The sequence below is a fragment of the Neofelis nebulosa genome, chromosome 18 (assembly GCF_028018385.1).
Source record: "Neofelis nebulosa isolate mNeoNeb1 chromosome 18, mNeoNeb1.pri, whole genome shotgun sequence".
NCBI lineage: Eukaryota > Metazoa > Chordata > Mammalia > Carnivora > Felidae > Neofelis > Neofelis nebulosa.
Genome location: NC_080799.1, coordinates 488,837 through 505,609, shown reverse-complemented (window position 1 = coordinate 505,609; position 16,773 = coordinate 488,837). Strand labels below are relative to the sequence as shown.

At 57.0% G+C, this 16,773-nt stretch overlaps 1 protein-coding gene across 3 annotated transcripts in view; it reads right to left on the bottom strand.

Moving 5' to 3' along the window:
* DNAAF5 (dynein axonemal assembly factor 5) overlaps positions 1–7,435 on the bottom strand; it is a 48,724-nt gene extending 41,289 nt beyond the window's left edge. For 2 of the 3 annotated variants that reach the window (XM_058711055.1, XM_058711057.1), the window contains exons 1-2: positions 6,784–7,433; positions 4,139–4,323 (exon numbers count right to left, since the gene is read on the bottom strand). In XM_058711055.1, coding sequence (XP_058567038.1) covers positions 4,139–4,323; positions 6,784–7,402 — 804 coding nt within the window. In that variant the 5' untranslated portion in view covers positions 7,403–7,433. Of the gene's footprint in view, positions 1–4,138; positions 4,324–6,783 lie in introns of all 3 variants that reach the window. The other variant, XM_058711058.1, reaches the window with a different exon arrangement.
* Between the last annotated feature and the right edge of the window lie 9,338 nt (positions 7,436–16,773).

Here is a 16,773-nt window from a genome sequence, read left to right as displayed (position 1 = left end):
AGGAGGCAGGAAGGGGAAGGCAGGAAGGTCACCAGGCGGGAGGCGGAGGGGGAAGGCAGGGAGGTCACGAGGCAGGAGGCAGAGGGGGAAGGCAGGAAGGTCACCATGACGGCAGAGCACATGGGGACCCCATTTCCCCTGCGCACAGGTCCCAGATCTTCTCGCTCCTGCGGTGAAATCGAGACCTGCCACCAGAGAGTACCCTGCTCCACAAGAGCGACAGGCTCCCAGTCTCAGGCTGTTCTGACCGAACGCAGGACTCCGACACCCGCTCGGTGCCCCGCGGCAGGACTCCACCCGGGGTCTGCAGTTCATCACGTCCCCTCCCACAGCCTCGAAAGTCCCCAGAACCGCTGGGGGCGCACCGTCCTCTCCTCAGGCACCGCTCCGTCCCCACACCCATCACCCCTCAGCCCCAGTGAGGTCCTCGCGGGGCGGGGGGCAGGGCCCGCCCACTTCTCTGCTCCCCCGGGGAGCTGGCAGAAGGCGGGGCCTGGGGACGTCCAAGGCTGGGCCTGGGCGCCCGCTGGGCTGGCGGCAGGGGTGCAGGCGGGGCGGCCAAGCTCCAGCCTGCCAAGCCAGGCATTCCCGGGCAGGGCCCCGCGCGGCAACCAGGCAGGTCACAGGTCCCAGGCACTTCCGTAACGGGGTCGGCGCGTGCGGAGGACGGGTTACAGAGGAAGCCACCTCAGCCCTGCCGCGCTGGGACACCCTCTTCCCACATGCTCAGACATGTCCCGGAGACCTGAGGTGACGGACCTCCAGAGCAGGAATTCCGGGACCTACCGCCCATGTTCTGAGCTCCCTTGCCCCTGGGGCAAGCTCCGTGCCCCTCTGTGCCCCGCTTCCCCACCTGTGAGACGGGGGTCCTCACGGTCTCCTCTGCACGGGAGGGCCACACAGACCGAAAGGGTCAATTTGGGCGAAACACCTCTAGTAAGTTACTTCTGGCAGCCACCTGCCCTGCAGTGGGGTGACCCAGGATACGGTCCGGCAAAAGCCGTAGGACAGTAGCTGCGGGATGTTTTCCACAAGTTACGGAGCAGGGAGATCCTCACCTTCAGCGTGGAGCGTGGTGAGATCCGGACACGGCCCCGGGCTGTCCACGGGACCGCGGGTCCGCAAGAGGCCCGGCCCCTGAAACCGCAGAAACACCCGCGGAGCCCGGGACCACGAGGGCCTGAGACCCCGTGCAGACGCATAAGGGGTAGCCAGTGACTTCCCTACCAACTCACTGCGAGGAACTTGTTGGGCACCCCGCTGACAGGACCCCTCATCGGCGAGAAAGCTGGTGGCCAGCTCCAGGTTGGATTGGAAAGCCTACCTCGATCGGCCCTGGAAATTGTGCAGAGCAAATCAAATCCCACCGGGAAGAAACGAAAATAAAGACAGCTTTAATAACGGACAGTGTTTCTGGAACACTAAATCACAAGAAAGAGTTGCAGCCCCAAGTTCTGGAAAACTCCGTCACCAAGGAGGCGGAATGTTGCCCCTGACGGCAGCAACGGCCGTGCCGTTCTCAGGGACCTGTCCGTTGACACGTAGCCACAGGGTTCACAGGGACCTGTCGACACCCATCCTCACAGGTCCACACTCACGGGGCCTGTGACACAACCAGGCTGTTTACGGGAAGCTCCCAACTGATACTCAGTAGCACTGTTGACAGAAAGCTGTCGTACGCAGTCATCACGCTCCTTCGAGGAAAGCTGTTCCACATGCCCTCGCGCCCCGGGTCCGCCTGGCACAAGCCGGGAGGGAGGCCGTCCCGGGGGTGGCGGCACCACCGTCTGCCACCGGGATCCACCTCGGCCCCCGCCTCCTGCAGCAGGTCTCCAGTCGAGCTGCCGGTCTCCAGTCCAGGCTGCAGCCGACCCAGCGCCCCGCCCCCTCCCGGGGCAGAGCCCACTTCTGCTCTCAGTCCCCACCTCCCACGCTGCCCGGTGCCGACCCCATACAGCTCACGGGGGGGGTGGGGGGGGGGCCGCGTCCCCAGTCACCCCAGTTCAGCAGCCCGCAGGTTGTTGGGAGCAGGGAGGGGCTCTCTGTCCCTGGGGTGTAGGGACATGGCCTGAAGCGACATCCTGGGCGGCTGGCACGTCACACCCGGACCCCGGTGTGGGAAGTCACAGGCGGGCAACTGAGGGGGGCTTCTGTCCTGGCCCCTAGAGCCCTGAGGGGCTCATCCTGCCGAGAGGCACCTCCAGTCCCCAAGGGGCGCCGGGGCCACCCCCAGCCCCTCTGCCTCCTCAGGCATCCAACAGCAAGTGGTAAGAAGCTCTAAGCCGTCCACACAACCCCAACAGGCATCGGGGCCCCTTCCGGGCACGTGTGCACACGTGCCTACAGGCCACACTGTCAGGGGCCCCGAGCTGAATGTTCTCGCCTGTCAGGTAGACAATCCGGCAACAAGCACGCGAAAATATGCTCGACGTCACTCACCATCAGGGAAACAGAGTCACGGCCACACTGAGACGCCGCTTCGCACCCGGCAGGACGGCGACAGACACACACAGACCCCGGAGAAGCTCCGTGGGGACGTGGAGGGGGCGGACCCCTCGCGCACCGCCGCCGGGAATGCCAGGCGCGCGGCCACCGCGGAGAGTGGCCCGATGGCTCTTCCATAGGCTAAACGGACAGTTACCGTACGACCCGGCACCCCCACTCCTGGGTCTACGCCCCGGCCCCCAGAGAAGCGAAGGTGGGCTCAGACACCTGCGTCCCCACGTTGGCACAAGCGCCCGGCGACGGGTGAAGGGACAGAATACAGCCCACCGCACAACGGCGATCCCTCAGCCTCACGGAGGAACACAGCGTGACCCCCGCTGCAACACGTCGCCTGGTGGAAGAGCCACCAAGACCACTCGCTGTCCTGCTCACGGGCGGCAGGGAGTGGGGGCGGGGAGGAGGGGGGAGGGTGCGATGGGAAGAAGTTGTGGTTAACGGCAGCGGTCCCACCGCGTCGTGAATGCGCTTCACGCGTCCGAACTCCATCTCAAAAGTGGTAGAGATGGCCCACTTTACGTTACGCGTATTTTACCAAACACTCTAAAAATGACATAACAAAAACGCTGAACGCTTAAATGAGTGATTTGCACACTATGTGAGTTGTTGCCCATAAAGCTGCGTAAAAAAATAAAACCAAACAAAGCAACTTGGAAGGAAACTGAAGCGTGCCTGCGGCCAGGCGGCCGGATGGTGCCGGGCAACACTCTCTAGTGTCACCACACCTGGGCCCTGGGGGCCAGCTCCAGCGGGGCCACCCTGAGCGTGCAGCACCATTTCTAGACCGCAGGGGACATGCGAGCGGCTGGTGTGAAGGGTTAAAGGAGATGGTGTGTGGACAATGGGGGAGGGGCCGGCACACAAGTGCTCCCCCATCGGGACAGCAGGGGCCAGGCGGCCATAGCACCAGCTTCTCAGTCCTTGGCCACCTTGGGCCACCTCATGCCCCCACGGCCACAGGCAGGGGCACTTTCTAACCACTCGGGGGACTTCCGCCAGCAACCACTGCCCCTCCCTCCCCGGGCGACCCCCTCGTCCGTCTCCTCCCTCCCCTAAGTGATCCCCTCCCCGTCTCCTCCCTCTGGGGGGCGGGTGGCTCTCCTCCCCTTGTTGTTGCCGGGGGTCTTCAGGCTCTATAAGCAAACTGTGGCCTCACATCCATGACCCAGCCTCTAACCTGACTTCTGCCAACAGAAAAGCCAGCATTCTGGTCTCGGTCTGTCTCTCTCGGTGTGTCCCAAGGCCCAAAAGAAACATGACCCTGACACACCAATTCCGACCCTCCTCCTCCTCCTCCTCCTCACAGGTCTGGTTCACCAACCGCTGGGGTTCATCAATCCGCCTCGATGGACGTGCGTCTCACAGACGCCTCTGAAACCACGCGCTACACACGGTTCGACTGTTTTCCAAGGAGGAAATACTCCCGTCCCACGTTCCCCCAAGTGAAGAACAACGAACATATTAAAACAATTCAACTCTCCCCGTTTTCCCAGAGGCGTGAACCAAGACCACCCAGTGACGGCAAATGATGCAAGATGTCCGGGGCAACAGGTAAGAGTTTTACAGAAAAAAAGAAGTTACAAATAGCGCGTTCCCGGTGAAGAGGGGGGGACCGCTTAGAGGAGAAACTCATTACCTGGGGGACGTCATCGAAGAGCCTCTGAGCAAAGTGAGGGAGGACGTCGTCCACCGACTTCCCGCTGCCAAACTGGATCACAGAGCCGGTGGCCTCGATGACAGCCACCCGCACCTTCCAGTGCTGGTGTGAGATGCTCTGCATCAGGGGGCCGATCAAGGACTCCGACTGCATGTGGACGTGGTCTGTGAGACAGGGGAGGAACCCAGTTACCTCCACGGGCTCCTGGGAGGACAGGCCCCACCATGTCCCGGAACGCCCTCTCCCCACCCAGGTCCCTGCTGCCGGCCTGCCGAGCACAGGTGTGTGCCCCCTGGCGCCGGGAGAGGCACAGGACTGGCGTGTGACCCAGACGGCACGGAAGGAAAAGGCCAGGGGCTTGACTCCCTCTCGGCCGAAGGCATGAGCTACGAGGAGAGTGTGAGGCTGTCAGCAGTGGCACTGGGTGTCCAAGAGGGATGCCAACCAAAGGAGAGAAACGGAGCTGGAGGACGCTGCCCAAGTCCCCACACTGGCTGTGTCTCGAAGCCAGATGGCTGGTGCTACACAGGGAACAGGGCCGACATCACTTGGGGTAAAGCCACTCCACTTCCTACTTGTTCAGGCCTCGCACAAAATCAGAACTGGGATGTCTCTGGCAGGTAGGCCGGCCCGCTGGTGTTGGAGTTCTGACTTCAGTTCTGCCGCTGCTGGAGCCACAACCGCAGACGGCTACTTTGGTGATGCTGTAGCTGAGTTCTTTCGCCCTGAGGGCCTCAGATCAAGGCGGGATATTGACCTAGCGCTGCCCAGTGTGGTGTGGATCCAGGAGAGGGTCCTCACGGGGAGCCGGCAGAGTAGAGGGTTTGGAAGAGGGACGTCCTTCAAGCACAAGGAACCGTCCTTCGCTCGGAAATGAGTGGGCACCTAGGATGCGGGCAGGCACTGCCCCACCCTTCCAGAACTTACAATCCAGTGAGGGAACACGCAAAGGCTGCAAGGCAGAAGCTGTCACCCTGGCTGACACACAGACCAGGGAGCGAAGTGGTTGGGGGTCAATGAGAAATGTGTTAAAAGCTTGTAACTCCCTTGGGGCGCCTGGGTGGCTCGGTCAATTAAGCGTCCGACTTCGGCTCAGGTCATGATCTCACAGTTCGTGAGTTCGAGCCCCACGTCGGGCTCTGTGCTGACGGCTCAGAGCCTGGAGCCTGCTTCACATTCTGTGTCTCCCTCTCTCTCTGCCCCTCCCCCGTTCATGCTCTGTCTCTCTCCGTCTCAAAAATAAATAAACATTAAAAAAAATTAAAAAAAAAAATAAACAAAAGCTTGTAATTCCCAAAGGCTGTCTCCAGCCCAAGCCTCAAACCCAGCTCTCTTAGAAATTCTGTACTATTTGAATCCAAACTTGTCACTCACAATGGAAATCTTGACGGTCCCTAATGGCAAGGGGTGAAAAGAAGCCTCATTCATTCTTCTTTGTCTCCTGTCCACCCAAACCTCCTTCTCCCTCATCCCCCACCCAGTTCAACAGGACACCCTGCCCGCTCCGTGCCCGACATCCATCCGTCCACTTTCTTCCATGTCTGTTAGCCGACCGCTCACCCCCACAAGTCCAAGCCAACCATCATCTAAGTATGGATTAACTCTCGCCCCAACTGACCTTCTCATTTCCCCTTGCCACCTTTGGTGATCAATTCTCTGAGCACCACCGTGATCTTTTAAACATCAGAACTGGGGTGCCTGGGTGGCTCAGTCGGTTAAGGATCCGACTTCAGCTCAGGTCATGATCTCCCAGTTTGTGGGTTCAAGCCCCGCGTCGGGCCCTGTGCTGACAGCTCAGAGCCTGGAGCCTGCTTGGGATTCTGTGTCTCCTTCTCTCTCTGCCCCTCCCCCACTTGTGCTCTGTTTCTCTGTCTCTAAAATAAATACACGTTAAAAACAAATCAGAATCTGAGCCTCTCCCGCCCTTTCTCCACACCCCCCGCTGGCTCCCCATTGCATTTAACACTAAGTTCAAACCTGCAGCAGCTTCCCCCCTTTCTTCCCTCCAGCAATCTTGACCTCCTTTCTGCTCCTCACATCTACCAAGTTGTTTATTCCTCAAAGCTGGTTTCCTCCAGACCACAGATCACAGATCTTCAACCTCTATATTTCCTCCTACAGGAAGCCTTCCCAACGGGACTAAGTAGAGGCCTCCAACCATTCCACATCCCAGTCTGAGGCAGTAAGGAGAAGTTAACTGGGGCAAGATCCTGCAGAAACAGCTACTTAGAAAAAGGGAATGTCCTGATCAGATTAGAATTGTTAAAATAATGGAGAACGAATTAAAGGAAAACATGAGAGAAGCGGCCTCTCTCCGTTTAGGAGGACAGCGCTCCGACCCAAAGAGGGAAGACCGATAGGCTTAGCGATGGGGACGAGGCCTGGGAGACCGCAGCGGTGATTCTCGGAGCGCGCTCCCACCAGCGCCCGGGTTCGTCACGCGGGTGAGAAGCAGCTACCGGAACGCGCCGCGTCCCAGACCCTCTGGGCGATTTCCGCGGGGTTTCCGCGACTCTGCATTTTGCGAACCACCGAACGGCGAGGAGCGGCCGCAGCTTCGGGCGTCGGGGACGGCGCCCGTGCCTGCCCGCGCCCCCACCCCGACCCCCGCGCGAGACGGGCACCTGGCGTGGCGCGCGCCAGGCTGGCGGCGCACTGGCAGCTCTCGCGGCGCACGGCGGCGAAGGGGTCGAGCAGCGTGCAGCGCAGCACCCTCACGGCGTCGTCCAGGTGGGGCGCGAGCGCGGCGCCGCCCAGGCGCACGGCCAGGCCGAGCAGCTGCACGAGCGCCAGGCGCAGCTCCTCGCAGGTCTCGGGCGGCCGGCCGCGCTCGGACTCGGGGCCGGCCAGGCGCGCGACCAGCGCCGGCAGCAGGCGCGGCAGGGCGTCGCGGGGCCGCGCGGCGCGCCGCAGGCCCAGGCCCAGCAGGTGCGCCGCCAGCGCGCGGCAGCCCTCCGCCGGGTCGGCCAGGCAGCGCAGCAGGCGCGGCAGCAGCAGGCGCGCCCACGGGCCCTGGAAGCCTGCGGCCGCGGCGGCGGACTCGGCGGCGGGCTCCTCGGGCCACGCCGCCTCGATTGCGCGCTGCAGCGCCTCGAGCGCGCGCCGCCGGCTCAGCTTGCTGTCGGCCTCAAGCCCGGGCAGCAGGCGGCTCAGGGCGCGGCTCAGCTCCGCCGCCTCGGCCGTCTCGGCCGCCTCGGCCGGGCCCGGAGGCGCCGCGGCCTCCGCCGCCACCAGTGCCGCCATCTTGCCCGCGTTGCCCGTCGCTAGGGGAGACCGGCGCTTTCACGACGGCCGCGGCGCGGATTACGGCTCCCCTTCCGGTTGGTCGCGAATACAACTTTATTGGCAGCTCTGGGCGCGGACGGGACACTGCCGGGAGGGGCCGGAAACGCCGCGGGTTCCTGCGCGCTCGGGTCTCAGCGTAGCGGATAGGAGGCGAAACTGGTCGGGGGGAATGAATGGCGAGGGGACTTGATGTGGACAGGTAAGTCCTGCCCGTGAAGTGACAGCACCGGTGACAGGGCAGGGTCAGTGAGAGGAACTCCGCGGAGGCGCTGGCTGGAGAGCTGGAGCGGGAGGGAAACGGCGGGGGCAGAGGCCCCGGGTGGGGGTGCTGTGGTTTGAATTGTGTCCCCCAAGTTCGTGTATTGGAGTCCTAGTCCCGAGAACCCCAGAACGTGACCTTATTTAGCGATAGGGACCTTACAGCGGCCATCAGGGTAAAAATACGTCACGGGGGCCACGGTCCCATGCGACTGCCCCTATTGTTGCATCCACACGATTCCTGAAACAGAATGCTATGGGCACCAGTGACAGTCACAACAAAGTTTATTACAATGAGAGGCAAGGCCGACCGACTGGGACCAACACTCTTGATAAGAGTGCAGCCTCGAACACCCGGGGTAGAGAGTTTTTATAACCGATCACATCGTTTTATCATCACCTGGGAACAGAACAAAGAAACAGTTTCTAGATGAGTTAGGAACAGTTGCCAGATGAGTTAGAAACAGTTGCCTAATGAGGTGTTTATTTTAGACTTTCTGCCTCTAAGTTGCAACCAGTGGATCTCCTTGACCCTGCCTTTGATGCTCTTTTCTTTGAACTTTTGTTTCCTTAATTGGTGAAGCCTAATTTACAAGAGTATGAGGCATAGTTTACAAGAGCAAAGCAAGGCTGTTATCTCTTAACCTTCAGTGTCAACCCAAAGCTGTTATTTTTCAAGCTAAGCGTTAGCCCTACACTACAGTTTAACCCTTACACTATGAAGGGCGGATCTTGGAGGTGGATGCAGCACACACGGAGAACACCACATGTGCAGGCTAGGGACAGCGGCTCGGGACAGAGCGGCCCAGCAGCCTGGGGACAGCGGCCGGGACAGAGCCGCCCTGCAGCCTCCGGACTGGGTGGTCCAGCAGCCTAGGGACAGCGGCCTGGGACAGAGAGGCCCGGCAGCCTGGGGACAGCGGCTTGGGACAGGCTGGCCTGGCAGCCTAGGGACAGTGGGCCGGGACAGACCTGCCCCAGCAGCCTGGGGAGGAACCAGCCCTGACTTCTGGCCTCCAGACTGTCGTGGAAGGCACCCGGTCTGCCAAGGGAGCCCATCAGGGAGTCCCCGAGGCTGTTCTGGAAGCTCCTTGTGGCTGCAGCCCAGGGACCCAGGGAGAGCAGGAAGAGGGGGAGGGGGTCAGACCACCAGGGCCTTTATCTTAGACTGATGGGGACACAAGGAAGGCTGTAGGGGTGGGAGAGTCGGCACCGGCAAGCTTGCACTTTTCTGAGCGTGCTTTGCTGCTGTGGGGGGAGTGGGGGGGCAGTTGTGGCTGTTTGAAGGTGAGCTCTGCCCCAGATGGGAAACAGCAGGCAGTCGACTTAGGATGTTGCGGCCTCCTGCTCCAGAAAGCGTGGTGCAGATTCACTGTTCCTTGCTCCTTCCTGTGGAATACCTTACCAGTAATTCCACAGTGATGGGAAAGGACAGGCCAGGGTCCTCAGCACTGGGTGGCAGCCGCACAGTGGGTTCCCTGGGTTTTCCTCTTCTCTCTCACAGGTTCCCAGAATGGGTGCCAGAGAGGCCTGCAGCCCAACCCAGAACTGCCTGCAGGCTGTTGAGTTTGACTAAACTCGTCTATAATGTTGCTGCCTCTGTGTCCGTGGAGTGTAGCCAGGCAGCCTGCAGGGGCTTTGGACCAGCACCAGCCCCTCCCACGCGCACGTGTCCTACAATTCCTGCAGAGTCACAGTCAGTGAAAGTTTTGGTATAACTCTCCTGCAACCCTTGTGATAAGCACGTTCCCCTGACGCCCAGGGAGCCCCTGCAAAGCTGACCAAAGCCCTGCTCTTTTTGACTCAAATTGACCGATCCAGCCTTAGCCCAGAACCCCCAAAGCACTCCACGGACCCTTTCTCTGCCTGTGCCCTGCCTCGACCTCCCCACATGCTGTGCTGTGCACCCCCAGGACCTGTGAGTCATAAGCCCCTCTCTTGTACTTTCCCTCCCAGTCCTTGTTGACCCCTCAGGTTCTGCCTGTCACGTGTTAATTTAACAGTCACAGCGCAGGCAAGAAAATTGCAGGACGAACCACCGCTTCCTGGCCACAGGACTGGGAAACACATCATAGTTAAACTTCTGAAAACCGAAGAGAGGAGAAAAAATGTTATACATAGCAACGATGCGTGGCCTGTACGGGAACAGCAGCATGAGTGACAGCAGGTGTCTTATCCTACATCACAGAGGCCGGGAGGAAGCGGCATGTTGTTCAAGCATCGAAAGAGGTTGAAAGGGAAGTGAATTCTCTACCAACAGAACTGTCCTCAGGAGTGAAGGAGGAATGAAAATATTCTCAGACAGAGGCAGACTGATAGAATTTGTTGCTAGCAGACTTGCCCTTGGTGAATGATTAAAAGGAGCTGTCCAAGAAGAGGAAAATTGTAACAGGAAGGCAGGGACCTTCAGAAAATTAAGAATAGAACGGGTAAGAGTGGAAGGAAACACGACTGACCGTCTTTCACTTCGTAAGTTTCTTCAGTCATGGTTGATGCTTGAAGCAGAAAATATCACTGATGTGGGGCTCAGTGTATGCAGAGGAAATATTTATAATTATATTTGAAAAGTGGGAAGGATGAAGGGACGTAGTGGCAGTAAGGCTTCTACACTGCACTCGACGTGGCACAACATCGATACCAGGGGACCTCTCAGTGCCGTGTGTGTGTGTGGTGATGTCTGGAGCAGCCGCTGAGAAAGCTCAACATGGCAGTAAAGGCAGAAACATTAAATGGAATTCTAACAAATGTTTCAGGGTCTCACAGGGCACAAGAGAGGAAACAAGCACGATTAATGAAATGGCAGACGGAAGCCCTAATACGTCAATGATTACTTTAACGTAAATGGTCTAAATGTACCAGTTAGAGGACAGAGGTTGGCAGAGTGAATAAAAAAACCGAGACCCGACTCTGCGTTGTCTACTATATATGCTGAAGCCCATTTTGGCCACAGGGACATGGGTAGATTGAAAGTAAAAGCACGGAAGAGGATATATCAAGTAAACATTAACTTTTAATAAGCAGATGGAGTCTATTAATGTCAGCCAAAATGATCTTCAGAGTGAAGAAACTTTCTCAGAAAAAACCAGGGACGTTACCTAATGATAAAATGACCAATCCCAAGTGCACAGGCACCAAATGACAGCTTCAGAGCATATGAAGGACTTTATATGAGGACTTCTTACCCACTCTCAGCAGTTGTAGAATTACGAGACAGACATTCAGCAAAGATATACAAGAGCACCGCCCTCAACCGACAAGATTAAGGGACACTTGTGGAACACTCCACCCAACGACAGCAGAGGACACATTCTTTCCCAGTGACCGTGGAACATATTCCAAGAGAGACCATATCTTGGGCCATAAAACAAAATCAATTTAAAAGAACTGAAACCATACGGAGACTATGTTCTCTGAATCAAACTGAAAATCAGTAGCAGGCAATAAGAAAATCTTCAAACGTGGAAATTCAGCACAGGTGTCCTCAGAGATACAAAGGAATGAACGGCTGCTCTACACAAGGAGCTGGTGACTCTAGGGAAAATGTCCTGAGTCCAAAGGGCAGTCATTAAAGGGTGAGTGCAGCGAGATCCCACTTACGTGACATTCGTGAAGTGACAAGTCCAGGTCTTCCTGGTCTCCGGGGTTAGGGATGGAGCTGGGAGTGGCCCTGACGCACCGATGGGGCAGTCGTGTGTGGTGACGGTACTTAAGCATTGTGATGGTGGTGGTGGCGGCCGCTCGGATACACAGACGGCATCTGCCCTGTCTCCTTCCCGAAGACACACAGCCAGACCGAAGGGAAGGGAGTAAACCGGTGATCCCAGGAGCAGCCCAACGGAAGGGCCAGTGCGTCAAAATAAGTACGACATGCCCATAAAAGAGGTGAAGGTCTTTATCTTGGCGGTGTGACACCGGGAACAAGAAGAAGGTGCCTAAAAGAGGGGGATGGAAGAAAAAATGCTGATATCTGGTTTGTGGATGCCCTAGAGAAAGGGGTCATAAATACGGGGAGTAGCCAATATTTGAAGGGACAACGGAGACAAATTTTCCAGAGTGGAAGAGAAAGGACCGCCAGGTTAGATCTGCAGAGTACCAAGGAGACGCACATATTGACAGGCTATGGAATCCAAGAATGTCAAAGACAAATGTGGAGAGGACTGCCAGAGAAAAAACAGACTGCTTTCAAAGGAACAGGAATCAGACTGAGATCAGATGTTGTTACTCCACCGCTATCTCCGTTACGCTTTTTGCGTAGAGTACGAAAGGTTGATTTTTCCCCCCAGTAGCAAAATACGTAGATAAACCTGAACCTGGCAAAAAAAAAAAAAAAAAAAAAAAAAAAAAAAAAAAAAGGAATAATAAAGGTTAGAACAGAAAGTAATGAAATAGAAAAACGTACAGTGGAGAGTATCAATAAAACCAAGAGTTTGTTCTTTTACAAGGCTACGAAAATTGCTAAACCTCTGTTAAGACTGACAAGGGGAGAAAATGCGAAAGCACAAAACCAACATGGAGTGGAAAGGGGTTATCACTACAGGTCCTAAGCAATAAAGAGACACTGCAAGGATCATATGAATCACTTTATTCCTCCCAAAGCAGATGAATTGGTGGATTCCTAGGAAAATGTGGTTTACTAAAACTTATGCAAGAAGAAATAGGAAGGCAGGAGAGTGTGGTACCTAGTAAAGAAATTGGCTTTGTGGTTTAAAAGCATTGGGGCGCCTGGGTGGCTCAGTCGGTTAAGCGAGTGACTTCGGCTCAGGTCATGACCTCGCAGTCGGTGGGTTCAAGCCTCGTGTCAGGCTCTGTGCTGACAGCTCAGAGCCTGGAGCCTGTTTTGGATTCTGTGTCTCCCTCTCTGCCCCTTCCCAGCTCACACTCTGTCTCTCTCTCTCTCTCTCAAAAATAAACATTAAAAAAATAAATAAAAAGCTTCCCACGATAATGGCTGTAAGCACAGGTCTTTATTAACTTCAAAACATTTAACTAGGAAATAACTCTGGGCCTAGACTCTTTGACACCAGGAAGAGGGAGCATCTCTAAACCCATTTTATGAGGCCAGCATCATAACCTTGATCCCACACGGTGACAGGGACATTACACAAAAGGAATATTATAGATCAGTCTCTCTCATTGAATACAGGTGTAAAAATCCCAAATAAAATATTAACCAACTCAGTCTGGAAATCAAGAATTTAAAAAGAATAATACATCGTGACCAGATTGAATTTATTCCAGGAATGCAAGTTAATTTAACATAGAAATGAATGTAATTTACCACATTAAAACAAGCTGAAGAAAAAAAAAATCATGGGATCATCTTGGTGGGTGCAGAAAAAGCACGTGATGAAACATGACACCTGTTCGTGACAACAACTTGGCAGATGAGGGATAGAAGGCACACCCACAAATACCCACTTAGCACATGTCACATGAGATGCAGAGGACAGGTTCCAAAGACAGCTGCTGACATTCCTCCCATGCCTGCACACGGATCCAGCCTCGTGTTGAATCTGAGCTGGCCCGCGAGCTCGCCTGGTCCCTGGAACGCCGCTGGGGAAGATGGTCTGGCGGCTCCTCAAAAAACGAAACCTGGGACTCCCGTAAGCTCCACCACGTCTGTGTCCTGTTACACAGCCTATAGAGGTGGACACGAGTCAGGCAGGTCCCTGCACGCCCGTGCTCCCAGCAGCCGAGCGGCGGAAGCGGCCCGGGTGTCCATCACGGGTGACGGATCAAGCGTGGGGTACTGTTGAGCTGCAGAAGGAACGAAGTGTGGACGCCGGCCACCGTGTGGCTGAACCCCGGAAACACGATGCTCGGTGAGAGCCCGACACGGAAGGCCACGCAGCGTAGAGGCCCCTCCTGGGAGGTCCCTGGGGCCGACACAGTGGCCGGTGGTGTGCCCTCTTCTGGGAATTCTAGATGCCAGAGGCTGTTCCGGCGCAGGAGGGGGCAGGCCCCGTTAAGGAGTCTGGGGAGGGCGGTGGGAGAGCGAGAGAGGGGCAGAGCTAAGGGACCCCTCTCCTTCCCCACTGCTCGCAGCAGGGGCGCCTCGTTGGAGGAGGCCGTGCTCCTAATCTCGGTCTGGTTTCGCGTTTTCATCACTTCCTGGTCCTGGACGATTACGACGACTGAGCGGACTGACGCTGGGTTCGTATCTTAGCGTAAACTTAGAACTTTGAAACTCTATGTTTGAGCCAGAACGAGATGCCACTGTCCACACGTGCCTCTCGGGGCAGAGACAGGACTGCCTCCACTGAGTAAAGAGTCAGGAAGAGGTAAGGAAAACGTGATTTCCAAGTCTGTTCGTGGAGTCTCGCTTGTTCAGTGTCCTGTGCCACGTGTTTTAAAGCGTGTCATTTAAGCCAGTATAACAAACTGACTTCAGCAAGTAATTCCTGCTTGGTTGATTCATTCGTGATCTCATCCAACACACGTGGGCTGTTTGACGTTTCTGGGCATCCTGCTGGGCACCAGGATACAGCAGGCAGTCAAAGCAGACGCTGTCACTTCTCACGGAGCCGACAGCCGGGAGGGGAGGTGCCACGTGCAGTGGGGGGCAGGGCGGAGGTGCAGACGCCCCCAGGAGAGACTCTGGAAGTGGGGTCCGAGGTGGAGGAACTCAGGCACAGAGGAAGGGAATGCTGGTCCGAGGGCCTGGGAGCAGAGGGAGGGAGGGGGATGGGGACCTTGGCTGGCTTGAAGGCGTCACTGGCTTTGCCCCTGGACCGGCCTGATGGGAGACGGTGGGGCACGTGGGCAGGGGCACGGTTACTTCGCAGAAGCAGATTCGGGGCTGAGGGGCAGGGGGATGACCAGGGCGTTCCGATTTCTGGCTTGGACAGGGTCACAGACGGCTGAGACCTCCAGGATCCAGTAAGTCAACATGGTGTAGCCTCCGTCCCAACGCTCACCGGCTCGCATGAGTTAGGAAGTCCGTAGGCTGGGAGTGGTCTCCAGCCCGTGATGGACGGGCCCCCTCGAAGGCCGGGGCCCTGCTGCGGGGCAGCTCTCCTCCTGGCCAACTCCGGCTTCCTAACTGGTGTGATGGTGGGCAGTTTCTCGCATCCGATGTGTGGCTTCACCCCTCGAGCGACACAGGCCCTCAGGGAAGCTCGGCGGCTGTCGGACGTTGGGTGCGTGTGGTGGCGGGAGGGCCGCTGCTTTTAGGCCCTGCTGGTCAGGCCGGGCACTGGGGGACTGCTGGTGTCAGTGTCTTGGTGTCAGGCTCTCCGCAGAAGACCCACCAGCGCCGGGGGAGGGCGAAGATGGGGCCCCCGGCGTTCCGGTGAGGGGCAGGGGTCCGCCCTGGTTTGGGTCTCTGCTGTCCTGGACCCCCAGTCTAGAGACCGTCCTCCTCCTCCGGGGCCGCAAGGCCGACTCTCCCCCAGCTCCAGCAGCTCGCCCTTCCAGGGGATCCGGTGAGACCACTTCTGAGGCTGCGGGGGTGGGGGTGGGGAGGCCTGTGGTGTGAACTGGGCTCTTCGACAGGCTCTTTCTGCCAGTTCACAGTTCAGTAAGTCGACGACGGCTCTCCCGTTCTCGTTTGGGCTCCCAGACTCTTGTGAGGGTCTCCCCTGGGTTCTCCCCGTCCTCGGGGCTTTGCGCCTTTACAACAAAGTCCCTTGGAGCACCTGGGTGGCTCAGCCAGTTGGGCGTCTGACTTGGTCAGGTCATGATCTCGCAGTTCGTGACCTTGAGCCCATTGTCAGGCTCTGTGCAGAAGCCGCTTCAGATCTTCTGCCCGCCCGCCCCCCTGTGCCCCTCACCCGCTTGCGCTCTCTCTCAAAAATGAATATTAAAAAAAAAATGCCTTTATTGTGATTTTAGTGTGGTTTGTGGAGGAAGCGAAAATAACAGGTGTTTTGAATTCCCTCTTTCCAGGAAGATTTTAAAAATTTAATGTAAAGAAAATCGATTACTTTTGAACGGTTAAGACACGCATTTGGGGCACAGCTCGAATGGCACTCGAGGACACGGAACACAGAAGGGCTCCTGCCCCCGCTCGCCTCAGAGGCCGCCTGTGTCCTTCGGTGTCCCTCTGGAGGCGCCATGCCTGAATCCGCACGCGCCCACACGTACGGCCACCCCTCAGCTGGCAGCGCACGTGCCAAGTTTCACACCGTGGTTTTGGTTTCTGCTCAGGACCACGCCGTGGGGATGGGTTAGCGTTAGTGCACTCAGGGCCACCACATGCTCTTTAAACGGTCGTGTGGCGCCCCGTGGTCCCGTGGGCCGCAGAGTATTTCGTCAGACCCTGTCGATGGACACTTGGTTTTTCCTGCCACTCTGCTTCTCAGGAGTTTCTGTGCGCCCGGAAAGGTATACGTTGACCCACGTGCAGAAAAACGCACCCATCGGGATAGTCACTGCGGTATTGATTTGTTATCAAATGATTGATAAACCTAGCGAGGTAGGATTGCTAGGATCTGGGTATTTAACGATTTTCCACAAGTGTGCGAAGAGGCCCCTCTGTGCACACCCCCACCAGAAGCGCGGGGGGGGGGGGGCGTTTCCCATGCCCCCACCACCTGCAATTGCCAGACCGCAGGGCCTGTGTGAGCCCGACAGGTTAATCTGCACTGGGTGTCTTCAGAGGAAATCGGCCCTTTGTGACGGGTATCGTGAATTTATTGCCTGTTTTGTTTTTATTTTGAACGTGCGAGGGTTTTTTTACGCACAGGTTCTCATTTTTACAGAGTTGAGTTTATCAGTTTTCATATTTACGGCTCCTGGATGTATGATTACAAAGGCCTCCTGTGACAAGGGCGTCTGGGTGGCTCGGTCGGTTGAGCGTCCAACTTCGGCTCAGGTCACGATCTCACGGTTCGTGGGTTTGAGCTCCATGTCAGGCTCTGTCCTGACAGCTCAGAGCCTGGATCCTCCTTCGGATTCTGTGTCTCCCACCCTCAGCAACCCCCCACCCCCCGCTCTCTCTCTCCTCCTCTCTCTCTGCCTGTCCCCTACTCATGCTCTCTCTCTCTCAAAAATAAAAAATAAACGTTAAAAAAAACAAGGCTTCCTGTGTCTGGAGATGATATTTCCCAGGCGTTACTTTTGTTGCTTGT